This window comes from Euprymna scolopes, chromosome 3 (assembly GCF_053919585.1).
Source record: "Euprymna scolopes isolate OS-2025 chromosome 3, ASM5391958v1, whole genome shotgun sequence".
NCBI classification, from domain to species: Eukaryota; Metazoa; Mollusca; class Cephalopoda; order Sepiida; family Sepiolidae; genus Euprymna; species Euprymna scolopes.
The window spans coordinates 143,441,787-143,459,167 of NC_136484.1; the positions used below are offsets into that span (position 1 = coordinate 143,441,787).

The 17,381-nt window shown below is 32.9% G+C and overlaps 1 protein-coding gene across 3 annotated transcripts in view; it reads right to left on the minus strand.

Annotated features, from left to right (window-relative positions):
- Positions 1–17,381, minus strand: part of LOC145259675 (regulating synaptic membrane exocytosis protein 2-like) — a 602,608-nt gene that overhangs the window by 101,184 nt on the left and 484,043 nt on the right. For all 3 annotated transcript variants that reach the window (XM_080117339.1, XM_080117347.1, XM_080117356.1), the window contains 3 exons: positions 16,039–16,130; positions 14,288–14,469; positions 9,529–9,622 (listed from right to left, as the gene is read on the minus strand). In XM_080117339.1, coding sequence (XP_079973465.1) covers positions 9,529–9,622; positions 14,288–14,469; positions 16,039–16,130 — 368 coding nt within the window. The remainder of the gene's footprint in view (positions 1–9,528; positions 9,623–14,287; positions 14,470–16,038; positions 16,131–17,381) is intronic.

Genomic DNA, 17,381 nt, shown 5'->3' on the forward strand with positions numbered 1-17,381 from the left:
AAAGCCACCCCTCTTTTGGTTGAGCACTTTGTAAATATATTTCCACCCGATGCGTATTTAAAGGGATTAAGCGAAGCCCACTATTAATTTGTTTGTAAACAAGCTGGTGCTTCGAGCACTTGCGACGGGAGGGTGTGGATTTAATACGCACTCTAGGAGAAATATTTACGGCACTGATTCGTAGCCGAATGGTAAGAGCTGCCGACTGTCAATGCGACGTTCAATCCACGGCTGCGGAAAGGTGTTTGTCTAGCCACACTGATGAGTTTTGATACAACGAAACAGTACTGTATGTGGATGACTATATATATATATATATATATATATATATATATATATATATATATATAATTATAGAGCAAAAATTAGACTCGACCACACCCCTTTCTTATACTTCTCTCCTTGACAAATAAATAAAATGAAACGAATAAGTAAAAATCAAAAGAAATTAAAATATGATGAATTATAGAAACAACTGAAAAATCTATTTGACAATAGTTTGAGAAAAATGGCTGACTATTACTCGGCTACATATTAAACAATTTGCCAGCAGAGACGAACAGAAATGTTGGACAAATCGAGAGAATCGGCACAAAAATAAGAAAAAAAAGTATTTCAAAGACAAGCCCTGAAAATGATGTGCTGTCTAAATATAAGCATATGTGTGTGTATTCACAGTATTTTTTTTAATTGTAAAAAGAAAATAAACAGACATTGTAAATTGAGGACAACCTTATGCATTAACAAGAGAGCTAGAAATAAAACAAAGAGTGGTTTTGTTTTGAAACTGGTGTTTTCTTAGAATGTCGCCCATTTTGATTTGGACGTATTATTTATCTATTCATTTCTTATTTAAAAAAAAAAGAAAAGAAAAAAGTAATCCACGGACACGAGTGTTTCGGAGCCCTCATCAGCCTAGCTTGATTGTTGGTAGGATTTGAACCTTGGACGTTATGTATTTCACTCCAGCGCCCTAATCCATGCTGTTATGATGTCATAGACGATTTACTGCTTCGTTTTTATCGTTCATCTGTTTAAGTGTTTTTGTTTTGATTTTTTAAACGATGTTAAGATTAATGTCTCCGCCTCGTTTTTTTCTTAGAAAGTCGCTCATTTTTTTTTTATTTAGACGTATTTTTATTTATTCAAGCATATTCAACTAAAACCTAAAAGCAGTAGAAGAAAAATTAATGATTACTGCCAGCAACCACTGTAAAAGAGTAATAAAAAATGCAAGAGAGCTATATGCCCAGTCTGTTAAATCCAAGGTAGCTGATCAGCGGCTTGGTTCCCACCCGTTTTGGCAAATAACAAATAGGATCCTGAACAGAAGTGTGCGTTCTATCCCAACCATTATCAATGGACCAGAGGTTATCTCGTCAGCGTCAGACAAGGCCAAACTATTTGCAAAGAACTTTGCAGCTAATTCTACCCTATGCGACGAAGGCCATCAACTCCCAATATTTCCTTCTATAACACAGAACAAGCTAGGTAACATACAAATATCCGTGCATGAGGTCGCCAAGCTAATAAAAAACCTAGATTCCAGTAAAGCAACTGGCCCTGATGGCATCCCAATTATAGTGTTAAAAAAGCTTCAACCAGAACTTGCTCCCATACTTACGAAACTATTTAAGCGCTGCCTTAAGGAGAAGTGCTTTCCGACCCCCCTGGAAGACCTCATCAGTTTGCCCTGTATTTAAGAATTCAGGTGATAAGTCATCTCCTCTCAATACAGACCAATAAGTCTTCTCTGTGTTATGAGTAAGTTACTGGAATCAATATTAAATAGAGAAATAGTCAACCACCTCAGCAGGAATAACCTTTGTTTTGAATTTTTTAAACGATATTAAGGTTAATGTCTCCGCCCCGAAGAACTGGTGTTTTCTTAGAATGTCGCCCATTTTGATTTGGACGTATTATTTATCTATTCATTTATTATTAAAAAAAAAGAAAAGAAAAAAAGAAAAAGAGTAATCCACGGACACGAGTGTTTCGGAGCCCTTATCAGCCTAGCTTGATTGTTGGTAGGATTTGAACCTTGGACGTTATGTATTTCACTCCAGCGCCCTAATCCATGCTGTTATGATGCCATAGACGATTTACTGCTTCGTTTTTATCGTTCATCTGTTTAAGTGTTTTGATTTTTTAAACGATGTTAAGATTAATGTCTCCGCCTCGTTTTTTTCTTAGAAAGTCGCTCATTTTTTTTTATTTGGACGTATTTTTATTTATTTAAGCATATTCAACTAAAACCTAAAAGCAGTAGAAGAAAAATTAATGATTATAAAAAGAATATTAGATTGAATATTAAAACTTCAGTTTCTTATTGAATGGATTTTTTCCACCTTATTTTTCTGTCTACAACTTAAGTTTCTGTTGAATACGCTTATTGTTATTAAATATAAGAAACAAAGAAAAAGTTCTTTTTGTTTCTCTTTCTCTTTCCTTCATTTACTACGCAATACTGCTTATCTATATAAAGCACTTTGTGTGTGAGTTCGTTCCCTATTGACTCCGAAACAACTGGAATGATTCTTTTTGAAATCTCAAATAAATATACTTTATGTTTCTGTGGGTGTCTTTAGATTAGTTTTATATCGGAATGCCTCTGATAAGTGTCTAAAATCGATAATCGAAAAAATCTGATTAAAAATTATAAATTCTTATTTTGACAAAAGTTCACATCATTATACATCCTAACCTTTCACGTGCATTTGAGAAATTTAAGCACCACACAAGCAGAAATGTTCGGGGTATAAAATCAAACGCAGGGGCTTTGAAAAAAACATGGCTGCATTTAAAATGATTGTTTTTTGTTGAAAGCACCATGGGACATGATACTTGACTTTTGCAATTTAAACTTTAATTAAAGCCATTATATAAAATAAGTTTATAAAATCAACAGTCGGTTCTCTGCAGGGCAATGATAAATACAATGTCTTGCGAACTAGATCATTGCATGTGAATCTTCTTCCGGTGCATTGCGATTGGTCACCTATTAGAGCAGATACTTAATCGATTTTATTGAAGTACGAGTAATTTCACCAATTTCGAACATAATAAAAGTAATGAAAGTGTGAAACATTCCTTGATCTTTAATCAATACCGGGCAACGTTTGGTTTCTCTGCTAACACACACACACACACACACACACACACACACACACACACACATATATATATATATATATATATATCATCAGGACATAGTATACAGCAGACCGCAGGTTTCTACATCAGAATTTCGTACTCCTAGATACGTGCCTTAACGAAGACTGGGGGTGCATCTCGCCCAGGGAATTAAGGCGCCCCCACATACCTATATCATCGTTTCGAATTCAGTTATGCAGTATGATTATCATAAAAAAACAAGTTACCCATCGATTCGATGTGGAATCCAAATACTAATGCTGTTATATAATTGATAATTTGGTATTAATCTTCACCTCGTCTGCTAATGAAGAGAAATGATCTTGTATTAATTTTTTTAATTTCCTTTACTTCATATTATATATATATATATATATATATATATATATATATATATATATAGAGAGAGAGAGAGAGAGAGAGAGAGAGAGAGATACTAGCAGAAGTATCCGTCGTTGACTAGGTTCAAAAACAGCCTACAGAAAATGGACTGTGATTGATAAAAGTATGATAGGTTATGAAAAGGAGGGGGTTGTAAAGAGATAGGTTTTGATACTAAAAATGTTTACCCTAAGCAAAATATCATGAAAGTAAAGATAATTTTTGCGAAAATATATTTTTTTATATCAAGCCAAGTGTGACCAAAAAAATGATGCTTCATACCAAGAGAAAATGTTATATGTATATAATATAAATACACAAGAAATAAATGTTATCATAGTCAATAAAAGTTACTTTTATGGTAGAAAAGTTCATTGGTTTGTATTCTTAAGTAGTTTGTAAAAAATAAACTTTTTTAATTCACAAACCGGTTTAAAAAACATCAAAATGGCAGCGACTTTGAAATGGAGAGCCTCGTTTTCAATTGGAAGGAGGGCACCTGAGCATTCTGTGTTAACAATTTAAGAGAGTTCCGTGAACGTAAGGAATATTTATGAACATATTTTAATGTTTCCATTATTTTGTGCTTGAGGAATATTCGATTATGGCATGTGTAGTTTATATAAAAATGCATTTAAGTAGTTATCGCCTCAAATTTTGTTTTCATTTCGGTTCGCTGAAATTATTTCAAGTAAAGAGCATTAAAAACTATTTCAAAACAAAACAAAACATGAACTGAACTTTTATTGACAATGGGAACATTTATTTCTTGTATATTTTTTTCGGATAGTCATATGTTGGCTTTTTTGCTAAACACTCTTACTAAATAATATCGACGAAATATCGAAAAACAAAGAAACAAAAATAGTTTTGAAAAATAATGAAGCTTTACTTACTTTAGTAAAATAATCCGAAACAACAAAATGGAATATTAAAAAAGTAAACACGTAATTACTTTAGCTTTTTAAAGCAAAGAATCGATATAAATATAAGAAGAAAATGGCGCCCTTTTCATGCAGAACAGTTTTACAGTATTGAACGGTGTAGTATTGCGTCGTCGGATTCAGTGTTGTACTATTGTAATGTAAACAACACACAGAAAGGGTTGTAATCAAGTGAATTACTTCTAGTACACTGACAAAAAAAGCTTAAACAGATATATAAATAAAAATAAAAAGGTTATGTAAATGTTTTTAAAAAGAGACGAAATCACGTGAGAATAATTTTTTCCTTCTTTTGACACGATAACAAGTAACGTTCTTATTTTTTATTATTTATCTATTTATCTATTTTCGAAAGAGTGCCACGTGCAAGTGGAGAAGGAAAAAACAGAGTTATGCAAAATTTGTGTCGAGAATTGTCTAAAGTTCCGACTTTTTTGGCTTACACTTTAATAAGAACGTGAATTTATGAGGTGAATTTATTCGAAACAACATGATTCAACTCAAAAAAATAAATAAAAGCTAACGTTAATTAAGATTAAAGTTAATGTCTCATTGTGGACCCCTTTTAAAATAACTTGTTAAACTTTGTGATGTATTTACATTCTATGGAGGTCAGGCGCGAGCGAACACCCAATAATTTTATTATACCAAATTTCTTCAAACTGGAACATAATTATCAAAGTATACTTACGCAAATAGATATGAAAAGTCTTTTTTAAAGTTTGTGCCATATTTCCATGGAGTACAGGCGCGAACACAGACCCCACATTTTTATTATACCATCGCTATTTAAGTTAAAACATACTTATCAAAGTATTCTTTTGTACATGTATATCAAAACCCTTGTAAACGTTTTTTTTCTTTTTTTTATTTCCAAACCTTGTGGAGGCAGGCGCGAACGCAGACCCTACAATTTTTATGAATCACCGTGCTGCCAGATCAAACATACCCATTCCTGATCCTCGATACATCTTCTATCATTATATATAATCATTTTTTTTAAAATAGTCAACCATATAGGAGCCTATTCGTGACCAGACACACACACATACACACAGACGTTCAGCTTTATATATATATATATATATATATATATATATATACATGTATATATATATATATATATAAACATAAGTTTAATGATTAAAGTTAAATTATGTAAATCAAAATATATACACATATATTTAAGTTAAGAATTTATTGTTTGAAACAAGGAATATATGAAGAAGAATTATATTTATTTCCTTACTCCATGGATTTTCAATAATGACTCATATCATCAGAGGAAATGAAATCCAATTAACAAAATGTTCAGCTATGAATAAGCAAGTATTTTGCTTTTCAGCACATATATTGAAAATGTTATTTAAAAGTTATTTAAATGGTGCTTAAAAGTCATAGAAAAAGAATATAATACAACTTGGGCAGTTCACTATCAAAATGAGTTCAATAGTTTCCGGGATATTACTGCCAGGTTTCAATATATGTGCTGTAAAGCAAAATATTTATTTATTCATTTTGTTAATTGCATTTCACTTCCATGAATTCATTGTTGCTCATCATTCACCACCCCATTCACGCTGTTTCTCGAAAGTGTTTTGATGTATTGCCACAGCTTTCTTTGCAGTTGTACAGACAATAGGTTGCAGTTTCTTTCAGTCCGAGCAGTGCCTATACTGGGCGATTGTCCTGAATATTGTATCCAAAGTGATCTTTTGTCCAGCACAACGAGATACAAAACAATAAACAAAATAATTCCTAATTGCTTCCGTATTACATCATTCACTTGCTTTCCATGACCTAACGTTATTCTAATCGGGGGCCTGAAGTGTGGAATTAACCTTACCCAGGGTTCTCCAATAAACTAGACTTTTGCAGTAATGTTGTCCCACCATCCTGTAGAGTGCCTAATATTCCAATATGGTCACTCATCGTTCCATAACTTCCGTGACTTCGCGGGAATCGCTGTGAAAGCATGATTATGCCGTATAGATACATATATGTGAAATATATATAAAAGTAAAATACATCTATAGACGAAGTATATATATATATATATATATATATATATATATATATATATATATATATATTGGAGCCTAGATGACAGTTCAGGACCTATCAGGTTGGCGACTCTCTTTTGAACCCTATCCAGGAGTGAGAGACAAGTAGCAGACGCACTAGCCCAAATATGACAACAGTACTCCATACATGGGCGAATGGTGGCCTTTTAGAGATACAGGATACTTTCAGGTGTAAGTAATTTTCTAGCACGGTAGAGAGAGCCCACCTTCTTCGCAGCAGTCTTGGGAATGCTCTCAATGTATTTATTCCAGTTCATGTTCCCTGTGAACGTTAGGTCGAGGAGTTTAAAGGAAGTACTTTCGGGTAAGGTGTTTTTGGCCATTACTATTGGTGGTAGAGAAGGTTTCTTGTAATTATTGAAGAAAACAAGCTTATTTCAACCTTTTAAAACATTTCAAAGACGCATAACATTTTGAAAGCTCAGCGTTATTCTATGTTGATAGTATGTGTGTGATGATGATTTATAAAAAAAGATATAACAACACAACATAGAAAAATCGGTTTATGCAGAAAGGTTACAAGGTGCTTTTTATAAGTTTCCTGTTTTTTCGTATGGACACATTTTTATAGATAGTACACTAATGAATCTTTAGTATCGTTCCGGGTCTTCAATTCCTCGCGAATAATTGTGTGTACAATTTCTACACTGACATCAAACTGTGCACTTATTGTCTCTATAGAAACTCGACGGTCCTTATCCATGAAATTCTCTATTCTGATAGTCTGACTTTCTTACTCCTCCCACACCTTTCACTATCCCTCACAGACTACCTGCCTTCCTTTAATCTCTTATGCCACTCAAAAACTGATGCTCGATTCATGCAAAATTGTCCATAAGCATTCTATACGTTTCTGTGGCATTTTCCAAGTTTAAAACAGAATTTTATTGCATATCATTCTTCTAAAGATTCAAATATCTCACAAATACTTTAAAAAATCTTGCAATATCCCACGTATTTTATATTAAATACTAAGAAAAAGTCCACAGTATTATTTCCCAGGATAATTAAGAAAATGTCATATACACCAGACAGTTCTCTCATAAACAGACACCATTTTTAAATACACAAACCAATAATACTATAATTTGCAACACATTAAACAAACCAGGAATTCCAATCATACAAACCACATTACAAGCTATAAAACAAACATTCAAAACAAAAACAAAAAAAACATCTCCAAAACAAACCAGTTTCCAAGACAAGCATATACACTGTTCCTTGCCAAAATTGCCATATTTACGCAGATTAGAGAAAAGGCTAAACGAACATAAAAGAGATATAAGAAATAGAAATTTTCTGAATGCATTATTCTTTCATTCATTGTAGCATAATCATACTTTTAACTGCAAACAAGCAAAACTAGTTTAATTTATTTCAAATAAACCGCGACGGAGACTTCTTTAATCAGCACTTATCGAAAATTCAAGTACAAATCAAACAACGTGGAGGTCCCTATAATATATCGCCATTAATATGTAAGCTTTTATTAAAAGAGCATAATTTAATTTTAGGCACAGACTAACTCCCTCAAAATATAGAAAACATCTCCTATAATAATCAATACATGTAATAAGTCAATAAATTACATACCAAAAATACGCTCATTTTATTTCAGTTACACATCTATATTTGAATTATAACGGACATATTTCCCCCAAAAGAATATGAATAGATTAACGACTATATGACGTTATATATGAAGACATCTTACTCGCTTTCACAACGCTATGTCCTCTTTTTTTTTAAATTTCTAACGACCTTTTCCGTTTCTGAAATGAAACAGGTTATACATTCCATTACATTGAATAAATATTTTCAAAAAAATTTACTGGTGTTTTGTTTTCTTAATTTCATTCATCCAGAGAAAGTCTCGAAATAAAGACGAAACATTGCTGAACACATAGCTTGGTTTGTTCCTTTTTATCTCTCTCTCTTTATATATATATATATATATATATATATATATATATATATATATATATATATAATTATTACTATAATAATTTTTAAATACCTACAGACACTAGTGTTTCATCCATTTGGGAATCATCAGTGCAGATTTTCACGGTTACTGCCAGTCGGGAGTTTACAACCCTGCCACGAAGCCATATCTAACTTAATTAGCAAGGAACAAACTACACAGCCAACCTAACCGGGATAAATATCGTTGAAATTTAAACATTTCTTTCTATAAATGTCGGGACGTCCATGCAGAGTGATCTAATGATCATAACATCATGATCTGCGCATGCTAGCTTAAGTGACCAACTTCCATTTGAACTTTAAAGTGCTCAACAATAGGAACCTAAATGGGCTGATATAATTATTACTATAATAATTTTTAATACATATATATATATATATATATATATATATATATATATATATATATATATATATATATATATATATATATATATATATATATATCCCGTTGGGTGCAGAAAAACAGAACATCGTGCATTTCTATGTAAAACTAACCTCTTTAAGACGATATTTCTTGAAATTCCAACCTTTGCTTACCGTGGTAGGGGTGGTAATAAAGATGTACTGTCAGCACAACATGACTACAGGGCTCTGGTGCAAATCAACGAAGTGTCGAAATCATGATCGATCAGTCCCCAGTCGTGTCTACCTCTGTACGTGGTAAGCGAAAACAAACAAAATACGTGTAAATCAATAATGCGAAAGTGTTTTTGTGCTATTCTTTCGTGTTTTCTGGGCAATACATTTCCCGACTTTGCCTGCAACCGCCGAGCCCTACTGATCCTCTGTCGGGATTAAACACCTGCAATCCTGCAGGTTAACGAATAATAGTAACCAACTAGGAGGATATCATGCAGAACAGACAATTCTGAGACAGGACTCGCTAAAACAAAGTGCTAAGACGGTAATGAGAAACGAACACGCAAGACCTTAACCTTCGTGATGACAGTGAGTATAAGATTATCTCTACTTACTTGATAAGGCGGCAATTGGTTGAAGGTGAAAGTCTCATTCCATTCTGGCGAAGAATTGTTTAAAATTGTTGTCGTTTCGAATTGTTCCCAGCAACTGGAAAATGTTAAAAGATTTGTTTAATTTTTATCTATATAAAACAATATAAGTAAACATGTGAATTCTCAAAACAAAATGGACTTCAACAACAGTGAATATAACATTGGTTTGAATATGATACTTCTTTCTATCTTTACATTATGTAATATCTGGTATAGTATTCGACCTGGGTGGGATGGACCGGCTTCTACCAAAGGACCAATTTTCTAGGAAATATCAAATCTACATGCGATTCACATCTGATTGTATGTCCCTAGTACTTTAATAAATGTTACTTCCTAGGATAAGCGTCATTTAACTTCAAGGTCTAATAGGAAGAGGTGTGTTAACGTGATCATGTCATACAAGGAATATGGCTGGGTTTATTATATTTGCAAAACAACTATGTTAATAACATCCAAGTAAGTGTTATTGACTGTACCGACGGTGTTCACATACGCTTCGACCGTCTAACATAACGGAGTTGACATCTACTTGACATAAAATTAAATTCAATAAATATGTTGTTACTATATAACAAGTAACTCAATGTTAGGGCATTATATATCTATATAAATTTAAAGTTATATATATATATATATATATGTAGTTATCCATATACACTCCTGTTTCGTTGTATCAAAATTCATCAATGCGGCTAGACTAGCACCTTTTCCAAGCCGAGGATTGAAACTGGAATCATCGCGTTGACAGTCGGCAGTTCTACCTATCGACGTACGGAAGCGGCGCCCGTAAATAACCTCAACAAATATCCATTTTAGACAAACATTCGTCCACCACTTTTATACTGCCTAAACCGCTTGTTTATAAACAAACAGCGAGCCTCGCATTTTTTAACCATTTAAGTAACGGGTGAGATTATTTATGACAGTGCTCTACCCAAAAGGGGGAGGCTTAAATATATATTTGTAGTCATTAACATACAGTCCTATTTCGTTGTATCAGAACTCATCAGTGCCGCTAGACTAGCACCTTTCCGAAGCCAAAGATTGAACGTAGAACCATTCTCGTTGACTGTCGGCAGTTCTACGCATATATATATATATATATATATATATATATATATATATATATATATATATATAATCTTATTTATATTTGTTGTTATCAATCCATTCTTTGATATCTTGGTTTTTGTTAAAACAATATATATATATATATATATATATATATATATATATATATATATATATATATATATATATATATATATATATATATATATATATATATATAATCAAATTGGCCGAAAAGTCGAAGGGCCAATAAGTGAAAACACTAACCAAACTTCCTCTGGATGGGTGCGAATGAAACTTGAACCTTATTGCCACCCAAATTTAAGTTATGACCAATGTTCTTTGTCAGCGAGAAATCAATGGTAAACGACTGTTGCAATAACGCAAATTCATTTGGAAGAGTTATCGAAAGAAATGAGGAATACTGGTAATCTGGGGAGACTTGTTGTCAGCTAGGCTACAGGGCATACCACCGTTTTTTTCAGCAAGTAATCTCTGTTAATGACCTGTGTGGATCTCCTAGTGAATATAATTACTATGCTTAAAGGTTTTTGTATCTTTAAATATTTACCGTGTTCATTTTGGTTGTTTCGTACAAGAAAATTGTTGTTCTGTTTTTGGCTTTGCGCAATAGGACTGAGTTTTGCAAAGGGAAATGAAATAAAAACAATAATATCAATGTTTTGTGCATGTCACGTTGGTAATTGGTCAAATTGAATTTGCGCAGTTAATCCCTTATGTCCATCAAACGGTCACGTTTTATTGGGTGTTTAATTTTTCAATCTAATCAATAAAAATTCGTAAAATTTCGTAAAAAAAAACAATGAAAAATTAACTATCAAGATCGTCAGACCAACACAATGGCTTGGAAGAGATTGTTTACTCTAATATAAAATCTTCAATTGTCAAAGGCGATCAGCATATCTTAAGCTTCAATTGTCTGAGGCGGCGATCAGCATATCTTAAGAAAATATTTTATTCTGAAATGTGGAAGCTAGAAGGGTTACAAGACAGAACAAGTGATACAAGGATTGTTTGACTGAGGATATGAAGAAATGTGAAATCACACAAATAGGAGATGAGTGCGTTTGAGAGAGCAGAATAGAGGAATGGAATACGAATTAGTGTGGAAAAGTTAGAAGTGAACGCTGAGTAGCGGAGAGCAACAAGCATGGTGCGCCGTGAAAACCAGCCACGTGCACAATATTCAAACGATAACGTATACCAGAATTGTGATAGGATGTGAAAATCCGAATCGGGCTGTCGTTTTATAACCCACGAGTGAAGCCGCTGGAAACACGTATATTCGATTCAAGTGACGATCAATAAGTAATGAGTACCGAATTACAAAGGCTAAAAACGGGTTAATGAGATTCTCACTTGGATGATAGGCAATACGAGGAGAGGATTGAAAACGTCGAAAAAGATTAACAAAATTTGATTACTAAAAAAGACGACCTACCAAATATTTATTGGTATCGGATTTGAAGACGACCATGTTGTAGTCTCAACGCCAATATTAAACAAGTATATCTAAAATAAGATGCGTCCAGGCATTCCTATAAGAGGCTTTGCTCGCTGATCAGTCGATCACATTACAGCTTGAATAAACTATTTCATAACTGGGCACGTAAATTGAATGGTCGCGTCTTAATCATATCAGTCATCGGACAATGGTATTTATAATGTAGTAAATAAATAATTTATTAAAATAGGTTTACTAGTTTATTAGAAAATTGTAGTCATACTTAAGTTTGAATGAACAGTTTCATCATCAAACGCATAAACTGAATGCGTGCATCTTGAGAATATTCTTTTTTATATGCGCACGCGCGTGTATGTATGTGTCTGGGTCTAAAGCAGATTAAAAATTGCGGACTCTTTTGAGACAAAAGCAACTGTGTTTTTTTATAGTTCTTTCTTGAATCGCAATCTTCTGAGAAAGATTACCACTCCGTTGGTATTTGGTTTCTTAATGAATTTTGCTTTTGACAGAAAAACAAAATTAATATTTGTATTGTCGCTATTTTAATTTCAAGCTAAGATTACGAAACTTCATTTTATTATTTTTTTGTCTCGATATCCCTCCACCATTATCCTAAATACACCACCACCCTATTTCTTTCTATATATCTTTCTCTTTCTCCCCTCTTTCTATCATTCTCTTCCCGGTGATATTTATGATTAGTCTAAACGATATGTTGACGCCTATTTCGAGTTCATATCTTATTGAAGCTTCTGTTCAGTAATGCACCTTTAAAAAGATTGTGAATTTGCACACCTTCTTCATTTATTGATAAAATAATAACTCGTATTCAACTTATTATATATAGGAATCGTTGATAAACAGGGCTTTAACCGCTTCACTAGTTTGAAAGTGGTTTCGACTCCCGCTTCTAAAGATACAGACCATTCATTTTCCACCCTTGCACCCAAATAACTTCTTAGAAATGCAAAAGATTTCTGAAGTTATGTTCAAATCAGTTTTACTTACTTGCCTGCCTCCCTCCCTCACCGTAGCATGATTATTGCAAAAAAAAAAAAAAAAAAAAAAAAAGGAACACGTTCACTTATGTAAAACTCTCTTGATATCAGGTATTGCCTTTTGGTATCGCTGGCTCTCGACAAGTAAAGATGTGACGATAACGCGCTCTGGTTTGCCAGCCAACCAGCTTTCCTGACCTTGCCGTCAGCCTCTCATCAAATACTAAATGCAAGTAACCTTAGTCTCTTCTAAATGAAATCTGACTATATCTATCTTTATTCTTTCTCTTGTATTTTGATGTAAATAAATCTACATTTATTTGCTATCGTATATCGGCATGTTTCGTCTCTTTATTATGCGACCCATGCTTCTCAATCACCTACATCACAACAAAGAGGATGGGATACCAATTGCATAAGCATGCCATCATATCCTCAATATGTTAACCCCTCTCTCTTTCTCACTCACTCTTTCTCTCTCTATTTATCATTCCTTCACTCGCTATTTCTCTCTCTCTCTTTCTCTCTCTCTCTCTCTCTCTCTCTCTCTATATATATATATATATATATATATATATATATATATATTGGTTGCTCGATTATTCTCTATAAGCATAATGTTTACTCATGTTTTTTTTATCTGTGAAATACTTATCTCGTTTGAGTATTTGATGTTAATCTTTTTGTCTCTGTCTTTCCCTCTTTAGTTATTTTTTCTATTATTTTCTGATTATTATTTGATTCAATCTACAAGTATTTATGCATGCAAATTAGTCCTTACGGTAACAGATGGTTCAAATAAGCTATCATATATATCAACCAGTCTAAGACTAAGCCGTCAAATAATGCTAAATCTGACGTGACAATGAAAGATATGTTTAAGAAGTCGTATCGATCAGTTAATTAGTTTAGGATCGAATTCTTTACATATAAATATATACACATATACACATACTTAACTTTATATAAGCAGACACTACTTGGACATAAAGGAATCGAAAACGAAATTTACTGAAACAATCATTCTTATTTTAACATTAAATATCTCAAGGGTAAAACCTTTTATTCAGTAATAAAAAAAAATAAAAGAAAATTTTATTATTTCTTGAAAAACAAACAAAAAAACTAAAAATAACCTAAAAAAAAAAGTCTATTTACTTACCTCGATGGCAGTAATCGTATCATTGCAACGGGACTTGGCATTTTCCGTTCAGGTTTGTCCGGCGGCACAAGATCAACGACTTTCACGACTGTTACAACTAATTTCATCTTCTCGGGCAGGTAGTTGATCTTCATTTGTAGACGACCTACAATCACCCTTGTCGTATCTTTCTTGATTTCTAACTGAAAAAAGACAAACATTAATCTACATTATACAACAGTTGAAGGAAAAGTTGTCTTTACAGGCATCATTCGAACATTTTATTTTCTTGATTTATATTATCGGAAACTCTAGAAATTTTTCAGTTGCTTTCTTCATTGTTCCTTCATACTTGCGTATATATATACATATATGTATATATATATATATATATATATATATATATATATATATATATATTAATGTGTGTGTATGCGTGTGTCTGTGTGTGCGTGTGTATATGTGTGTGTATTATATACACATTTTTACATTTCCACTTGATCAGGAGTTTTATCTCGAAATATCTTACATATATAATGAGTTGTATATTTTCAAAATATGCATTGGGTAAGTAAAGTCAATTTGATGCGCTTCCAAGGATGTTTCAAATCAAAATGTCATATACAGAGCTGCTACAGTTGGAGTCGTAACACAAATTTGTCACAAACGAGTGGATGAGTTAAATTATTTTTGTCCAACTGTATTTTATTTAAAATAATTTACCGATTTTGTCATAATCAAGTGTACAAAATCTGCATATGGCAAAGGTTAAGCTGTATCAGGTTTAGTTTTAGTGAATCGGCATATTCATGGTTATGACCCATATTTATATGAATACAATCCAACACTGAAAAGTAGACGCGTTAACACTGGCGAAGCATTATTTCTGCTGGCATTTTTAACAGAGCGTTTACACTCGTGTAAAATATTGAATTCTTATAAAATCTTCGTCTGAGCAGAATATCGGATGTTAAGGAGAACTCCAAATTTTACCCTTGGGAGCTGTGGAGCGCCCAGCTGAGTTTACTATTAGTAATTATTATACCAGATAGAAGAGATGTGTAAGGGTTTTGCAAAACATAACAAGGCTTCTTTACCTACCCTCAATTACTGCAAGGTTACATACAAGATCCGCTTATAGTTGTAATCCAACACTCCAAATAGGGTGGCAGGATTCTAGTCAGGGTGCAAATCGCTTGATCGGTTCATTCGGCATGTTCTTATCGAAAAAGGCGCCTCACTATTTCTGATTTTGTCTTATGTAACAATCGTAAAATATATTCTTCAGATACTTCAAAGACGATCTTCAGTGATGCAATGGCTTCATTGCTGATTTCAAATTTCGCATCATATCGGTTCAGACAGCAATCCCGACATGACTGGATACGCCAGATCATCTCGAAAGCTATGTAAATGTGTAATTGTAAAAGATACGAAAAATCACTTTTTAATTCACCCTTCTGATCGTTTTGGTCAACTCCATCTGGATGCAGCTAGCACTTTGTTCGTTACTTTCTTTAAAGCAAGAGCCCTGCCTGCTTCCACCGCACATATTTCTGTCGGTGCTCTGCATAGTGACTGACTCTTAAAACTCCTGCCACCAAATTCCATAGGATCATAGTGGACCAGCCACCTATTTTCTCAACATTGTTCCACCATTCCTGGTATTCTACCCTTTCTCTCTCGTTAGTTAATATGATGTATTTCTCCTGTGATGCAAGTACAGAGTTTTAACCACACAAGATGACACAAAATATAATGTAAATACGTACCGGTGTTTTGGGAAGTATTCTTCGTTTTCTCTTAATTCCTAGATTTTCAAATTCTGCATCCTTTGTCTGTGTTAGTTCAACATCGGCAGAATCTGCAAAAATCACCGGCATCAATATTAATGAATTTATCATCGCAGCGATCACACGCGATGAAAGCAATTAATATGCAAAAGAGACAGAATGAAAAGAAAATGAAACATTGTATATGAAATATGAAAAAAAATAGCGAACAAAATAAAAAAAATATTGTGAAAATTACAAATTAAATTAAGACGTTGAATTTCTTAAACTTTTTAATTCATAGATTAAACAAGAAACTTAATTCCTCAAACGAAGGTAACGGTGGTTAAGTGGTTAACGACACAAGCAGATAACCTGGGTTTGTCAAGTTCAAATCAAACACATTCCACCAAAAACACTTTTATTTAGGATGTTGGAACCTTCACGTGGTCGCTCTTGTAAGTACACTATATCCTTCTAGAAAGAAGTCTAACTAGAAATATATCAGGAAAACCAATTTCAAAAATAGAATCATCTGTTGATACAAGCTGAATGAATTGCTCGAATAGCCGCCAAAGTTTTTCCCTGGAAGCTTGAAAAAGAGCGTCTTGTTATTTTTTTAATCAAAAATCTTCAACTGTATAATAAATATTAGTGTGTATTTATTTATAGCTATATACATATCCATTAAGTCATTCACGCAAAACCCTCGAAGTAAAAAATTTGCCGAAAAAAAAACAACAAAAAAAACTATTCCAAGAAAAGGAAAGAAAAATCTTCAACTGAAATTAATTTTAAAAGAAATCCTCTACTTTATATCATTAATTAAGCGTTTTCTTTCTCTTTCCTTTTGTTCTTTCTATACTAATTGCTACGATTTTTTATTTGAACTTTTCCTATTTCTATTTTTAACTTCACTGATTTTATATGAATATCAGTGCGAAGCATAATTTTTCCGAATTTTTTCCGGTAAGTATCTCGTTTTTGATGATTTCTTAATTTGTTTTTCCTTTTGTGGTTTTCATACATCTTGTTTTCGCGGAATTTCATTTTATGATATATTCCGTATTTTGTCCTCATGCGCGCGCACACAAACACATGATTATTACTATAATATTTTTTTAAATACTTACAGCTCAACAATATATATATATATATATATATATATATATATATCGTCATTCACATACTGTACTATTTCGTTGCATCACAACTTATCAGTGAAGCTAGACTAGCACATCCCCAGCCGTGGATCGAACCTACAACCATCGAGTTGGCAGTTGGAAGCTCTAACCAATGGACTAAAAATCGATACTCGTAAATGATTCACCAAATCTATTAAA